This window comes from Pelodiscus sinensis, chromosome 3 (genome assembly GCF_049634645.1).
Source record: "Pelodiscus sinensis isolate JC-2024 chromosome 3, ASM4963464v1, whole genome shotgun sequence".
NCBI lineage: Eukaryota > Metazoa > Chordata > Testudines > Trionychidae > Pelodiscus > Pelodiscus sinensis.
Genome location: NC_134713.1, coordinates 172,452,122 through 172,468,449, shown reverse-complemented (window position 1 = coordinate 172,468,449; position 16,328 = coordinate 172,452,122). Strand labels below are relative to the sequence as shown.

The following is a 16,328-nucleotide window of genomic DNA, read 5'->3' as shown; positions in this document are numbered from 1 at the left end:
CTATGTCATACAACAATTGACAGATAAGTACTTCAGGAAAACTCTTAGAGTTTAATTTTCAATAAGTTCCACATGAGAAAAAAGATGGAACATTTTTATTATTTGTCTTATTTCCAGTGCAATGAACCATTGTACCAATTCCAGTCCTACTAAGGAATTAATTATGCCCTACTTGAGGGAAAATAGGAATTGCTATATCAGATCAGACCACTAGTCTATTCTATCTGATTTCCTACTATCAAGAGATGACAATAAGTAATGCGCCAAAGAAAAGCAGAGCATGCTCTTCAAATCCCCCAGCTATTTAGGGTGGGCAGAAAATTCTTTTTTGAACTTCAGCAGGCAACAAACTTATGGTCTGAATTGTGAGATGTAATTACTTTTTTCTTAGCATAAATTTCTATAAATATTGCTAACTAGAAGACTTTCCCAGCATTACTTGGGTCCTTCAGGGAAGGGGCTTGATGGTCTGGGAAGTGCAGGCATCAGGGCATGTGGGAGGCTTAGAGGAGGCATTTCTATGGCCGTTCATGCATCTATTTATATGGTCTAAAGCTTTACATTGTTTTGAGTGCAGTTATGCAAAAAGAACCCCCCCCCCCCACACACACACACACAAACCATACATATGAAAGCTGTACTTTCATAGTACAGAGATTGCACCAGAGTACTTGGATGAAGTGAATTGAAAAATATGATTGTGTTTATTTATTTTTTATAATACAAATATTTCATTGGATATTTCATATTCTGTGTTCTAATTGAAATAAGTATATGTGGGGGTTTAGAAGAGGATCCAAAAATATTTATAATAAAATTAATTTGGTATTCTATTATTGTTTAGCAGCGCAATTAAAACTGCTATTAATGGCAAGTATTTTTTAATCTCATGACTAATTGCTGTTATTTTTTTCAATGTTTGACAACCATAGTTTTTTTTTAATGTACCACTACAGAGATATTGTATATAATTCACTGACATTCATAATTATTTGTATTAATCATTTGTATTGCAATAACATTGTGGGCCTGGATACTATTATTCTAGGCACTAAATGGAACAAAAATACTGTCCCTCCTCCATAGAGCTACAACAGGGGTAGCTAAAAGGGCCTCCATGGGCCAGATGCGGCCGGCCAAGCAGGTTGATGCCCTACAGGATGCCCTACTGTTCCCCAGCCCTCAGGCTGATCAGGGCCTGGGGACAGGGGAGTGTGTGAAGTCTCCCTTGCCAGAGGTGTGGGGCACTTAGGGTACGTCTAGACTACATGCCTCTGTCGCCAGAGGCATGTAGATTAGGCTACCAGACATAGTAAAATGAAGCGGCGATTTAAATAATCGCCGCTTCATTTAAATTTACATGGCTGCCGCGCTGAGCCGACAAACAGCTGATCAGCTGTTTGTCGGCTCAGCGCGATAGTCTGGATGCGCGGGTGTCAACATCAAAGGTATTTGTCGACCACCCAGGTAAACCTCCCTGGCGGTTGACTCTAAGCACCGTATGACCCTTGTAGAGTGGGGACAAGGCAAGAGAGACTTCCCGTGATCCCCCTGCCCCCAGGCCCTGATTGACCTGGGGCAGAGGGAGCATGCAAAGTCTCCTCCTGCCAGTGGTTTAGAACAACAGGGGACAATGACTTTGCATGCTGTCTCCACTCCCAGGCCAATCCGGGTCTGTGGGCGGGGAAGTGTCTTGACCCTGACCCTTCTGCCTGAGGCCCCACCCCTTCTGGGGTAGCCCAGAGCCACTTGAAAAATTTCTGAAGTGGTGCCCCATCTAAAATTATTGCCCACCCCTGAGCTACAATCATGTTATCACTCAGCTTAAATGCATGTGGAGCCCCACATCAAGCTAAATTACATGAATGCTCCCAGAGTCACTCATGAAACACACAGAGAAATAAACCAGCAAAGTCACTCCAGCTCTGAGCCTTGAACGTCAGGAACATACTGTCTTGTACTGTTCAAGTCTCTTTCTTGAGCAGTGCAAGTCCACTAATTGGTTCACCACTTTATCAATGTGAAAATACATTTAACACTGTGAAGTGCTCAGATCCTATGGTGATGAGGTCATGTAACCACCTAAGAATTCTATTAACAAATTATAACACAGACAGTTACATTGGGGTAAAAGCTTGTTGAGATCAAGGATTTATCTTATTCTACTTATCCTATGGCACAGAATAAATAATAATCCTATAGTATGGTGGTATTGTACTTTTAGACACTTGAAACAGACAGATCCTGTTATAGCTTTCATTTAGATATCAAAAAGTCTAAATATCTAACACTGAGGTTACATCAGACCTGCAAGATATATTTATTCTGATTTTAAAAGAGGTCTGTAAAAGACTATAGGAACCCTCAATACATGAGTACTGGAAAAAATGAAGCAAAAATCTCACAGAATTAAAATAATTCAATTAGGAATTCTAGAAGTCAGCCTGATAAAAGAAAAGCTCTTTTCCACTTGTTCATTGTTGTGGGAAGCATATTTTTCACCCTTTCTATTTTCCTCAGTCACACAAGTGTTTTTTTTATCATGACATTTTGCACTGAAGAGGGAGCAAGTTTAACATCCCAGAGCTCTCAGAGCACTATAGTGATGGTGTCTCCATACCATATATATCATGTCGAACTACAAGTCCAGATATTTAAGTGGACCAAAAGACCAAATTATGACTAGTCATTTTTTAAGACTAATATTTACTTCTTTTCAACAGGTGATTTGTATATTGGAGGAGTGGCGAAAGAAATGTATAAATCCTTACCAAAACTGGTGCATGCAAAGGAGGGATTTCAAGGTTGCCTTGCATCAGTGGATCTAAATGGACGTCTCCCCGATCTGATCTCAGATGCCCTGTTTTGCAATGGGCAAATAGAAAGAGGATGTGAAGGTACAATATAGTAGTTTTATCATATGCACTTCCAAAATTAAGCAGATATTTTTGTATCTTGTCCTGCTAGGCCTGTTAATTTGTAGTATATACATAATGGGTTTATATTTTACCTATGTAACCAGCATTACACGTACACACAAACAATTGTGGCATAACTTGTATACACTATAATGAGAGTAGATGATTCTGAGTAAGAAATGTATAACTCTACTCAACAAAGCACAAACTAACCTGAGAATATTAATTTAATATCTTGAATATAATCTGTGGATTCTTCTATAGTGATGAGCTAATTTTCAAGTCTTTTGTTTGTGGTATATTTATTTATTCATGGTAATAGTAACAATTAATTTTTATATAGCACTTTAACATTAGCTAATGTATAAGAAGTCTTCCAGTTTCTGCCCTGAATTATGCTTCCTACTTGGGTTATAATGGCAGGGGTTGGGGAGTGGAGTTGAAAACTTTCCTACCCACTGAAATTAATAAAGCCAAACTGCTCTCTCTCACACCCTGTACGAATAGTGTTGGATGAATTAGGCTCTAAAATATTTGTTTAAATAAGAAAGCCAGGATTTTGCCACAGTGATTAAAGTTTTGGTTATTGATGCAGATGGGACCCAGCTACAAAATATGAATATTGATTTCAAGGAGTTCAACTGTGGTTTTTGCTGGGTCTCTCTCTAATTCCTCTCGTACCTTCTTTCCACATAGTTTAAATCAATTCTCTATCCCTACATGAAATGTGTTCACTTGATTCTGAATGTAGCAGCTCACTTCCAATACATTACTAATATTAAAGTACTATTCTGCTCTGAAAAGCAACTGAAAAAATGGCACTGTGATGTTCCATGTTAATATTCTCTCAATGACTTTCAAATCAAGAAAATGTTTGGTTTTTGTTTTAATGAAGGCTTAAGCTTAATTCATTCTCTCTTTCTCTGGCCCAGTGATTCTCTCATTATTTATCCACGCTAACATAGCTTCTACATAAGGCCAGAGAATGAGAGAGCGAGAACATGCATGAGAATGACTGTATCATAGTGGTTAGAGATGGGAGACCAGGATCTAATTTTTTTTTTGCTCGATGACCTTTTACAATTATACAGCTTCAACAGGAGAGAATGAGACACCCCCTCTTTCCACATCAGATAGTCGTATAGCCCAGCTGTTGGAGTATTCACCTGAGAGATAGCAGATCTCAATTCAGAGTCCTTTGCTGCCTCAGATGATGGGGGGACTTGAACTCAGATGGAAAGGGAGTCTCCCAATAAGTAGCCTCATTGTCCATAAGCCTCGAAGTTATAACAAAGGTTCTTCCTTACTAAAATAGTACAGGTGTCTTACACCCAGAGAGGCTTTGCAGCTGAGGGAGACAACTGCCCGCAGCTTGGACCTATGAACTTGTATCCAAGAGATAGATGAGGGTTAGCATTCTCCCAGAAACACACACAGTTTAGCATCTCCCATTGGTTCTTTAGGTGAGAAGCTGTCTACAATGCTTGGTGTGGGATTCCCATTGGGCGGCACCTATCTTTCCCCATTCATTCTATAAATAGCTGGGGCACTGCACTCAAACTTTATGGGTTCACATGATTTTCTAGCTGCTTCATTGAGCCCTACTTCACCCACCAATCTGGCATGGAAAGCTCCTTTCCAGGTCCTTTCTCCTAGTCTATGGTTTCCCTAGGAACCTGATTATTCCCCTTGGTTTTCTCTCTTACTGTGATACTTGCTAATCTTTTATCTGAGGAGTAGGTGACCTGCTTTAAGATCTGTGGTTTCAAACACATCCCTTGGGAAGCAGCTTAATTAGTCATAGGTGGTGCTGAGCCCACCTACCTTAAAGGGCCAGGTTCACTCCTCATGGAGAATTCCCATAGAATCAGCTGGAAGTGAATTTTACCTTATGTGATGGTTTAGCTTAATGGGCTTGATCCAAAACTCACTGAAGTAAATGGAGTCTCTTCAGAGATTATGAAGGGCTTTGATCCAGACAAAATCAAGCTAGTAAGACTGAGCTATTAATAATGATTCCTTGATTTACCATCTGTTCCATTTCTTCACAGAGTCATGGGGGGAAGGAATATCTTTTATTGGAGCAACTTCTGCTAGTGACAGAGATGAGCTTCTATAGGTCTGGGAAAGGAAAGGAGTTGTGTATCTCAAAAGCTTGTCTGTCTCATCAACAGAAGTTGATCCGATAAATCATATTTCTTTACTCACCTTGTCTCTCTAATATCTTGGGACTGACATGCCCTCCATTCATTCACACTCTTTCTTAAAATAATCCCTAAACATCTATTTATGTACTTAGACTGTATGAAAGCTATAAACCCTCAGTAAAGAAATCATCAGAATAATGAAAACTTCTTCAGAATAAAAGTATGACAGATGAGTGTGATTTTTATTAAGAAAAACTGTTGTTAAATTTTCTGTGTAATTTGAACCATAATTTTTCACTTTAAAAGATGAAATATAAAAGATTAATGATGCAACAAACTGTGTAGTATACATTACTAACCTAACAAGTTTCAGTCTAGTTTTCATTAAATAATCAGTATTATTTCACTTTGGACAACTGATACAATAATAAAAACATTTCAATAATTAAAACAAAATGGCCTGTTCTCATCTGAATGTGGAAGGGCTTTCTATGTGTTACTTTTAGAGTATTCAGATAATCCGAAACCTCCTAAAATCAGTGGAAAGACTGTAATTGATATCAATGGATTTTGGATTAGGTCTAGACTGGAACATAAAGACATAATAAACATAATGGACATAATAAACTGTCCGGCTACGTATACACTGGCCCCTTCTTCGGAATATCCATGCTAATTTAGAACGTTGGAATAGGGAAATGCATGGGGGATTTAAATAAACATGGCCGCCGCTTTTTTTCCGGCTTGGGGAAAAGCCGGAAAAGAGCGTCCAGACTGGCGCGATCCTCCGGAATAAAGCCCTATTCCGGAGGATCTCTTATTCCTACTTTCAAGTAGGGCTTTATTCCGGTGGATCGCGCCAGTCTGGACGCTCTTTTCCGGCTTTTCCCCAAGCCGGAAAAAAAGCGGCGGCTAAGTTTATTTAAATCCCGCGGGGGATATTTAAATCCCCCGCGCATTTCCCTATTCCAAAGTTCTAAATTAGCATGGCTATTCCGAAGAAGGGGCCAGTGTAGACGTAGCCTCCATGTTTTGTGCTATGTACTAAAGGTCCTGTTTCTAATGAATTCTTTAGTAAAACTCCCATTAATTCAATGAGAGAAGCGATGGGCCCTACTTTCACACCTGTAAGACATGGAGAGGTTTGGCTTATTTGTATGGATTTACAAGAAACTGCTAAGTGCTTGGAACTCATAGGATTTCCATATCAGTGATTATATAACTTAGTTCAGAGTTTCCCAGACTCTGGTCTGTGGACACTGGCGGTGGGTGAAGGCCCAGTTGGGGAAGGCAACCAAAGCTGTGCCCTTTCTACCCAAAGCCAAATCCCATCCCCCACCCTCAGCCAAGCCCCACCTAACCCCAGCTGCGGGATTGGGCTGCCACATGGTATGGTCTCAGCCTTCCCCAGCCACTGGGGATCCGGGTTGCCACATGGTGTGGCCCCAATCTTCACAGGCCGGTGGGAAGCCGGGCTGCCACATGGTGCAGCCCCAACCCCTCCTGGGCACTAAGGCAGTGTAGGCAATTTTCAGAAGGCAATTGGCCTTCCCTTGCCTACATTACTAGTCATGTATGTCCATGGACAAACTCTTGGGAGTGTGTAGGCCTCGCTAATCAACTCCACCCTCTCTTTCTTCCCTTTCTCCCTCACAGTGCCTCCTAGGATCTATATCCCGGGGCTTGTGCAGGCTCCCTACATGTCCTTCTCCCATATACTGTAGCTCCTGGATGCATCCATCAGGTCCTATGCCATTAGATGCAGAGGCAATCAGGGGCAGCCATGCCCTGCCCCTGCCCAAATGATAGCTCTGCTGTTCCCCTTGGCTGGGAAGGGCAACCAGTGGGAATTAAAGCGATGATGCCTTTGGACATGAGGGCAATGTATAGAGCCTCCCTAGCTGCTCCAGCACCTACAAGCTGCCGGAACCTGGCATCTACTTCAAGAAGCTTCAGTTAGCACTGCTGGGACCCTGCACCTTGAAACTTTTGCTCCATACCTGGAGTCCCCTCCCACACCCAAACTTCCTCCCAGAGTCCACAATCTCCAACCCCCAATCTCCTCGTAGAAGACTGGGGTTAGGCAATATTCCCCTGCTCAAGGAAGGATAAAACCTAACATCCTCACCCCCAGTTGAAGCCTTCACCCCCAATATTCCAACCCTCGAGCCCAGCAGGGGCTACCTCCTGCATCCCAAATCCCTCATTTATGGCCCCACCCACAACCCACCCCTATCCTCACAAATTTCCTTTCCTAGCCCAATGAAGGTGAGTGACTGACAGAGGGAGGCAGGATGGAGCCTGTGTGTGTGGGGAGGCAGGAGGAGAACAGAGGAGGCATCTGTCAGAAGGTCCCTAATTTTTTTTTAATCAAAACTTGGATACTAGGCTTGCTAAAGTTTGAGAATTGCAGAGCTAGTTTGTCATATAAAATGAAAGAGAATAAAAAAATAGGCAGTAGCCTATTTTACTTACCAGAGCTCTTATCCATATCCAGGTAATCAAATATAGTCCAGGTTTAATAGCACTTTTAGTAGGGCTGTCAATTAACTCACATAATTAACTCAAAACAAATTACTCAACTTATAAAAATGATTGTGGTTAATCATGAAGTTAATTGCATTGTTAAATAATAATGCAATATTAAATGAAATATATTGGATTTTTGTCTACGTTTTCAAACATACAGATTTTCTCCATTAATTACAAGAGATAGGGACATACTTTAAGAAGATAATATAATCAATGGACTCCATGACTTTGGTCTTTAAGCAACATGCCAAATATCAATATTTTCCTCAGCACACATAGTGATGTCCCATGCTGATTCCATTCCCAGGATGCTGGCAGCCTAACGCTGTGTGTTTTGCAACTGACAGGCTCCCAACACATGCCAGCTCCCAGCTGTGGGTCCCGCTCCCAGGGTGCTGTCTCCCTCAGAGCAAGGCCAGAAGTGGTGCTGGTAGAGGCTGTAGCACTGCATGGCAGAAGACTCTCTGAGAGCCAGCTCACACTACAGAGCCCACAGCATGGGTCAGCCAATGCCCTGGGAGCGGGCACAGTATTCCTGGTAACAGAAATCTATAAGCATCAACTTATCTGTTAACTGATTAAATGGTTAAACTCTTACATCCCTAATTGGAACCATAAGGAAGCTACTCAAAGTAGCATATTTTAACACCTTATTAAGTAGTTTAGATAAATACAAATTAATCTATAATATGTATATAAAATTATGGACCCAATGGTAATAGGTAGTGTGATATTTGCTAGCATCAGTTAAACATACTTTATTCTGTCAACAAGTATAGTCTTAAAAAAATATTATTTCACTTAAAATCAGTCATGTGGTTGTCACCAATCTGTTTCTGAGCAAATTGTGTTGGAGAAATATTTATACATCATATATAAGAACTGCAAATTCATAAACACTCAGAATGATATGAGCAATAGCAAAAACTCAATAAGGCCATTGCTCCCTAAGTTGCACAAAGTATTTCCTTCCACACCCATGTAATTAAGCATTTGCTTTTTTTTTTTTTTTGGCTTTGGTATCTGTGGGTTTTTTACGTTAATTTCACATGACATTTTTCTAATTTTAAATAGATGATGAGATCTAACATTGCATAACCAATGTGTAAATAAATGCACGAATATATAGCATTTAAACACCTACACATATTTGCACTTCATTTTTGTAAGGTGTCCAAGTAGCAGATTCTGGTTTAAAAAAAAATGTGAGGGACTTGTCAACCATTATGATACCCAAATGCATACAAAGAATGATGTAATGCCCAAATGTTTAAAAAAAAACTTTTGAACTCAAAATTGCTTAGAAATTAGAATGGCTGTCCTAGATGTTCCTTCTTTTCTGAATACAGGTCACAAGCTGCTGTCTAAAAATTCATGATTATTTCCTTAATTAGTGCATGTCAATGGGAGATCTATATATGTGGATCCAAGGCAATATATGGTTCATGATGTATATTTCAATCTTAATTCTCTCACAATCACATAGAAAGGTCTAGAGGAGAGGAAAATGGGAAGGGAGAATGTGCTAATGACTGTAGAATTCACTGTATCTGAACATGACAAATGGCTAGTCAGGACGCAGCCATGCATTCACTTTGCTAATGCATTCATATCTATCCAAGAAGAAGAAAAAAAGTTGCCTTCATTGCATATCATCAGCTCAATTAACCATTATATTTGTAGTAAAATAATGGCAAATTACTGCTTTCTCATTTTTGCTTGCCTGAAGATTTATGGCTATTAGCATTAATTTGTTTCTGTTATATGGCATTTCTTTCTCTCTTTAACAGCAAAGCATGCACTTTATTCTGAATGTTTTTCTGTGTTTGCTGCCATTTCAATATTGCTTATTAACATTTAATATATTTTGCTTTTTTATTTTGCTGACAAAGTTGCATTGATGAAAGCTGATTTGCAAGGTAGATAGCCCTGTGTGTATTAAACTAGACTGAAACCCAGAATGCAGTTGGATTCGTACAATAAATGCTCTGTACATTTCCTGCAATAAACTCTGATTTACTCTTTTTTCCTCTAAACATGATACAAGAACCTTTATTTTACAGCATAATTTGCATAAAGGCTTTCAGTCTTGAATATGTTTGTATAGTGATTACTTTAATACTTTGATCATACCTTTATAAAATTCTTTTATTTTTCAGTGGTCTAGTTATGAATCTCTAGAAATAGAATAGCTTTGTTTTTCATGTGTATGTCGCATTTGGGCATGCCAGCTCATTAGTACTGATTTTTTTTTTTTTTTGGTTTAAAAAAGAACCTGCATGGGATCACTAAAGCATGTGCATCAATACTTGCCAACATTCTTGCCAAAAACAAAACAATACCAAAACCAAACTCTTTATTTTAGACTCAGCTCTTTTTAAAAGTAATTTTTGGGATTTAAGGTACAATACAATGTAGCTTCATTTCTTAGCTTGTTTTTAATTTTCTGATCTTGGTTCATTTAGCTTTATTTCCCATTTTCCATGATACCTGATTTTGCTGTTTTGAATATATTGACCAGGAAAAAGAATAAATAAATGGACGTTCTAAAAAAAAAATTTAGCCAGTTAATGGTGTGATGTGAAATTAACCATGCTTGCTATAATGTTAACTTCCCTACTGCCCTCAAATTCACTCTTGCCTCTGTTCATTCTTTTTATATTTATAAATTATGTTCTGTCAGTTTCGGAGCCAAAATAAAAGATCTTGTACTGTACATGCCTCCACATAACACAGAAAGTTTTAAATAAATTCTACTTTCGATCCCTTTGCTTATTAGATTTGAGATGTTGGCAACTACTATGTGATCCAAAGACAAACATGGTACTTTGAAAAACAAAATGCTAGTCCCTTTTGTATGTTCTCATCAGGGCCCAGTACCACATGCCAAGAGGATTCATGTGCAAACCAAGGAGTGTGCTTGCAGCAGTGGGATGGATTCAGCTGTGACTGCAGTATGACCTCCTTTAGTGGACCATTGTGCAATGACCGTAAGTATATTAGAGAATGTTTATTTAAAAGCCTTACAGCTCTAGGGCAGTATTAAGCAAGTGTCTGAAATTTATATTATTCTAATGTTATATAGTTAATTGAACTGGCAAATCTTTGAGAAAATCTATGATGCTTATAGAAAGAATGTGATGAAGCATTACAGTAGAAATGGGGGGGGGGGCAACAATATTGCATCTAACAATGTGGAAGAATTTAGGTTTATGATACCTGATTGCATATAAAATGCATTGATCATTACCGGTTTGAAATGAGCCTTGCATAAACATTACAAATAGGTTTTTTTATTTAAAAAAACCTTTCACATTTCATTATCTGAAGCGATACTGTAATTTTTTAACTTTGTATCATGAAAGCTGTAATTACTTTGAAACAGTTGACAAGGCTCATTATCTTTGTAGATTTCTTTAGGTGACACATTAAGCTGTGTCAAATGAAAAGCACACCAAGTGTTTTAGTTTTTTTTTTTTTTAAATCTGAATAAACCAAAATATCATGTACTAACCACCTGATCCTCAAGTACAAATTCAAATTGTGATGAATATGGGACCTGCTTTATCAGTGTGCTGCTTTGGTTTATGCAGTTTAGACCCTCTGATTTCACTAGAGTTCACCTGGGGTGAAATTGCAATAATGCAGCACTGAGTTTGGTTAAAAAGAAACTATCAAGGCTTTTTTTGTAAAGATTAAACTTTACTTCATTTGAGATGTCTGATTATTGGGAACCTTTGCATATTCACAAGAAAGGCATTGTAGTCAAACTTGGCATCTTGATTTTTACAGTTGTGTGTGTGTGTATTTTAATGATAGTGTGGTTTCCACATCCTACCAAATGTGTTAGGGTACGTCTACACTACAGGGAAAAAGTCAAATTAAGCTACACAACTTGAGCTACGTCAATTGCGTGGGTTAAGTTCAAATAGTTGATTTCGGCTTTTGGCGTTGTCTATGCAGTCGGAAGTCAAAAGGAGTACACTCTCCCTTTGACTTCTTACTCCTCATGAAAGGAGGGTTACCATGAGTCAGAGTAAGAAGTCCTCCAGTTCGTCATTATTTCAGAATAATGGCTTGTAGTATAGACATGCTACACTACATCAGTTATTTTCAAATGACCCTGCTGTATAGATGTAGCCTTAGAAAATGTCAATGTGGATATCTAGTTATGGCTCAGGTGGGGTTTTTTTTTTTCATTTTATTTTGGTTTTGGTTACTATCTGCAATTTTGGCTGTGTAGTCTACAACAATGTTCATTTCTTCATTGGACAAGATCTAGACCAGTATAGTAACTGTGATAATCTGGAAGGAGTTAATAATGTTTGGCTCAGATGGTAGGTCCCAAGCAGTTTAATCAAATATTTGAGATTACAAATGAAAATATATGGAAAATTAATGGCAGGAGGTTCTCCTTGTTAGGGTTTTGTGTTATTATTTGTAATTGTTGCCCAAACTGTACCCATTTTCACATGATCTCCCATCATAAAAGTGGAAGAAAACCATCTCTGGAGATCTGCACTTTGATAGATTGGGAGATTGCAGACGTATAATTCCAAATTTCAGAGGACTGCGTTGCAGATAAATGAGTGAGGTTCTGGTACTACTGAAGGCAGTTGGTGTTGATACTAATTTGGATACTGTGTATACTTTTGTATGTGTCTTATTAATACTGTTTTGAAAAGGCCTGAGGGAAAGAATGATGATTAAAAACTAAGTGGAAATTTGGGAAGGTTTTCCCACATCTCAAAACCCTGAGTAAAATTCTGTAGTGTTTAACTGAACTGAGTTTACACTGATATCAATAGGAATTTGGCTCAGTTAAGGGCAGCCGAATTATCTCTTGTCATTTTAGTAATAGTTTTTTGTTGCAGAAGAATAAATGCACTTTAAAACACAATAAATGCAGTCTTCAGCTGGTGCGTTTTAAGTATTGCTGCATTGAAGCCAACAGAGCTGCACTGATTTACAGGAACTGGGTATTTGTCCTAGTATTCTAGCATAAGAAAATGTCTGTGCTTGTTAGTTTGTACATTTGGAATTGCCTGTTTTATATTTACAAACCTATGTAAAACAGAATATATCAAAATGTTGCATGTAGTATACTAGAGTAACAAAAGCTAAATTACTATAAGGTATGTTGCCCTTTACAATTGACCAATTTAAGTGAAAAGTAAAATAAAGATACCTGTAGTATCATTGTCTGTGATTTAATAAGTATAGCATCTAAAATCCTATTTATTTTTCAGAGGACTAAAATTAAAATATTGTCTAGGTACTTTTCCTGACTTTTCTGGGAAGTTTTAGTTAATGTATTTCTTGAAGTTTGTACCAATGACGTCACTGTTTTTATGTTGACATTTTGAGTATGTCAACCAAAGAGACCTCAATTCATGAAAGTTTCACTTTGTGTTGTCTCTAGTCTTCACTTGCATACATCTTGTTTGTTCCTTAATTTCCACAGCAGAAGGTTCAGAGGAAATGGGAAAAATCTGTTCAGACAAATAGAGTTGTGAGAGCTGTGCAAATATATGTGAGAAATTTTTTTGAAGTAAAGTGCTATTCAGCATAAGTTAAAGGTATCAAAATTCAGCTCAAAATAAGCATACTATGAAGCAGTCTCCTCCTCTGGCGAACTGTGTATATCCTATATAGCACAATGTAAGCATATGTAAGCAATGAGGAAAAAATTCTAATGATTCCACCCAGGGAATTTAGTCCCTGGAAGAGTGAGGCTAATATCCTCTTCATAAACTGATTCATACAAGAATGTCTCAGTTTATAGCATAGAGGGCCATGTTTGGGAATACCACTTGAATCAGTAAAATTGCTGAGACTTAAATGTACCCAATATAATACTGTATCATCGTGTATCATTAATGTCCATGATGGCATAAAGTAAGGACATGCTACATGGTGCTGTTTCCTATTTACTGAAAGAAAAACATTTTTTTTTTCACTTAAGATGAGGAGGAGGTTATCAGTACTTCTGCTATGACATGACACTGGGAGATGCAGAACAGCAATCCACCATAGAGGTGATATGTACTATGTTATACTGTTAAGTGCAAAGTAGGCCACTAGAAAATGGTTCCCACAGACCAGGATTATGTAGAAGGCTGTGCACAAAGGACAGTTAATGACTATTCTTACAAATGGTCGGCATCCTGATTCTTCTGAGAAAATATATCACGAGCATCCTAAGTATTAGTAACAGCAGGTTGTGGAGTGAAAACGGTCCTCTCTGGGCATTCAGCTTTTTCATAAGAGCAGGCTGAAAATGACTGGCAACAACAGCAAATACTAAAAACCCAAATCAAATGCTCTGTTGTATTGTACAAGAGTAATTCTGTGAGTTTACATCTGTTTCCCACAGCACAGTCCATGAGTGTAACTACATTAGTGAACATTATGCCATATTTGTGGAAATAAATACCACTATTAAGGCATGGGAAATAGTAAACATAATAACGTTGTCACATTACATTAATATAGAAGTGTTGAGTATCAAACTGCAGGGCAGCTTTAACGCTATTTGTTACCGTAAGGTAACAATATATCAAAGAGCTTTGTTTGTGATGGTATAGCTAACTTTGGGTCAATAGTGCTATTAAAATCCCTCTTTCCAGTGGTTTAGATTTTCACCATGCAATCTCTTTGGATAAGAAACTTGACATTCACAGCCTGTAGGAAGAGAAAAAAAAATGTTCCTAAATATGAATAAAATAAGTTCAGATTTTCATTAAGGATATAAAAAATCCTTCTGTCTTCTTGTGAATCTTTTTAAATAAAATACTCTTTTAACAAATGAAGGAACTATACCAATGTTACCTGGCTACTGTAATGTGGTACTTGCATTTTTGATGTAGTATAGAATCAAAGTTACACAGCTTAACAAATCAGAGAGTTGCCAATAGTTATGGTCAGATTTGCTTCTAGAGTTGCTTGGATATAAATGAAAAATCCATAACGTATTGCAGCTTACATTTATGACTACTCAATGTAGTTGCAGGACTGAGCTATATGTAGAATTGTAGGGGCTGGTAGCACCAGTAAATACAGTTTCTGTAAACTTTCCACTATAAAATCTTGTTTTCAGTTGCTTATAACTTTGCCAAACTAGGTAGTGGTCCTAAATTTTGTGTGCTTGGTAGTAGGGGTGTAAGGGAGTAGTCGACTACCTGAGAAGCCTAGGCTACTACTTGTATTCTCTGCGCCCCCCCCCCCCCCCACACTTGCTGCCTGCTGTATCAGAGGCAGCAAGGAGATGGGGGGGGGAGGAAGTGGGAGCCGGCTGCCTGCTCCCGCCCTCATAGCAGCAGCAGGGAGGGAGGGGGATAGGGGCTGCTGTCTCAAAGTAGCCCCTGTCTGTCTGTCTGTCTGTCTGCCTGCCTCCCTCCCCCTCCCCCCCCCGCCGGCTCCTATTGTGTTTTAAATTGCAGAGCTGCAGTGGGATTTGGTCCTGGACCCGGCGTGAGCTGGGACAGAGCTGGGCTGCCTATCGATGAATCGAGTAGTCAATAAAAATTCTATTAACTACTCAATAAGTTAAACACCCACTTCTTAACATACCTACTTGGTAGCTGACTCAGTCTGGGAGTTTGTTTAATTAATTAATTAAGCTAAAATAGTTAAGCCATTTCCAAGAAAGAAAATAGGGAAAAATTCATGGTCTTCCATGGTAAAAGAAAACTGGTGGTCTTTTCATTGAAAAGCTCTAGCTACCCTATAATTTGGATCAGGGATTTGAAATGTGATGGGGTAAGCAGCTAACTGACATGGCAGCTGCCTCCTTTGTTCTTTTAACATATTTTTTGTATGTGTGATTTGAGTTTCATGAAGATGGGACCGTTTAACCAGTTACTCTTTTTACTACAAAGGTTAGCTTTGATTAGTCTACTGAGCTGTCATAGGATGATACAGTAGGACTGCTGCAGCAAAACCCTTTTCTCCTTGCGAACTACACACATAGGGATGAAGGGTTTTGCAATCAGTGTTGACACAGGCGTCCAATATAATATATATGAGAAACTAAAATCCTCTGTCCACATCTCTTCCCTGCCTGCTGCTCTGCCAAGTGTACCTTAATATTGTTCTGGTTCTACCACTTCTTATCCTTTGAGTCACTCTTGAGATTGACTGATACTAGTCATAACGATGACTTTTGTGATGCGACCACATATATGCAAAAAACAGGAACAAATCCACCAAAAATTTCCTGTAAATTATCCATTTGAGAAAACAACTAATGGTCTGGTAGCACTTCATAGACTAACAAAACACGTAGACGGTATCATGAGCTTTCGTGGGCACAGCCCACGTCTTCAGATACCCGGAGTTTGAGGTTAAATTTGAGGTTAAATTATGGTTGCTCTAATTATTTGTATTGTGATACTGCATAAAAGCTGCAACCAAAATTTGGGGTCCTATTGCGTTAAATGAATCACCTACATATACTATGAGAAGTCCTGATCAGTAAGAACATTAAATCTTATAGACAAGATAATAGAGTGTGGAAAAGGAGAGAGTACAGAGAGAGTAAGTGACTTGCCCTCAGTCATACATGAATTTTAGGGCAGAGCCAGGAATTACATCCAGAGCTCCCGAGACTAAGACCAGTGTCTTAGCCACAAGACCATGCTTCTTTTCTGATGGATAGTACTTTTGATCTGGCTGTAAATTTAATCAGTGAGAAGGAGCTGGAACACTCATATGAGCCATTCATTGCTCC

General features: G+C 38.6%; 1 protein-coding gene across 14 annotated transcripts in view; it reads left to right on the top strand.

Moving 5' to 3' along the window:
* NRXN1 (neurexin 1) overlaps positions 1–16,328 on the top strand; it is a 1,137,502-nt gene that overhangs the window by 610,404 nt on the left and 510,770 nt on the right. For all 14 annotated transcript variants that reach the window (XM_075925469.1, XM_075925468.1, XM_075925459.1 and 11 more), the window contains 2 exons: positions 2,724–2,897; positions 10,468–10,587. In XM_075925469.1, coding sequence (XP_075781584.1) covers positions 2,724–2,897; positions 10,468–10,587 — 294 coding nt within the window. The remainder of the gene's footprint in view (positions 1–2,723; positions 2,898–10,467; positions 10,588–16,328) is intronic.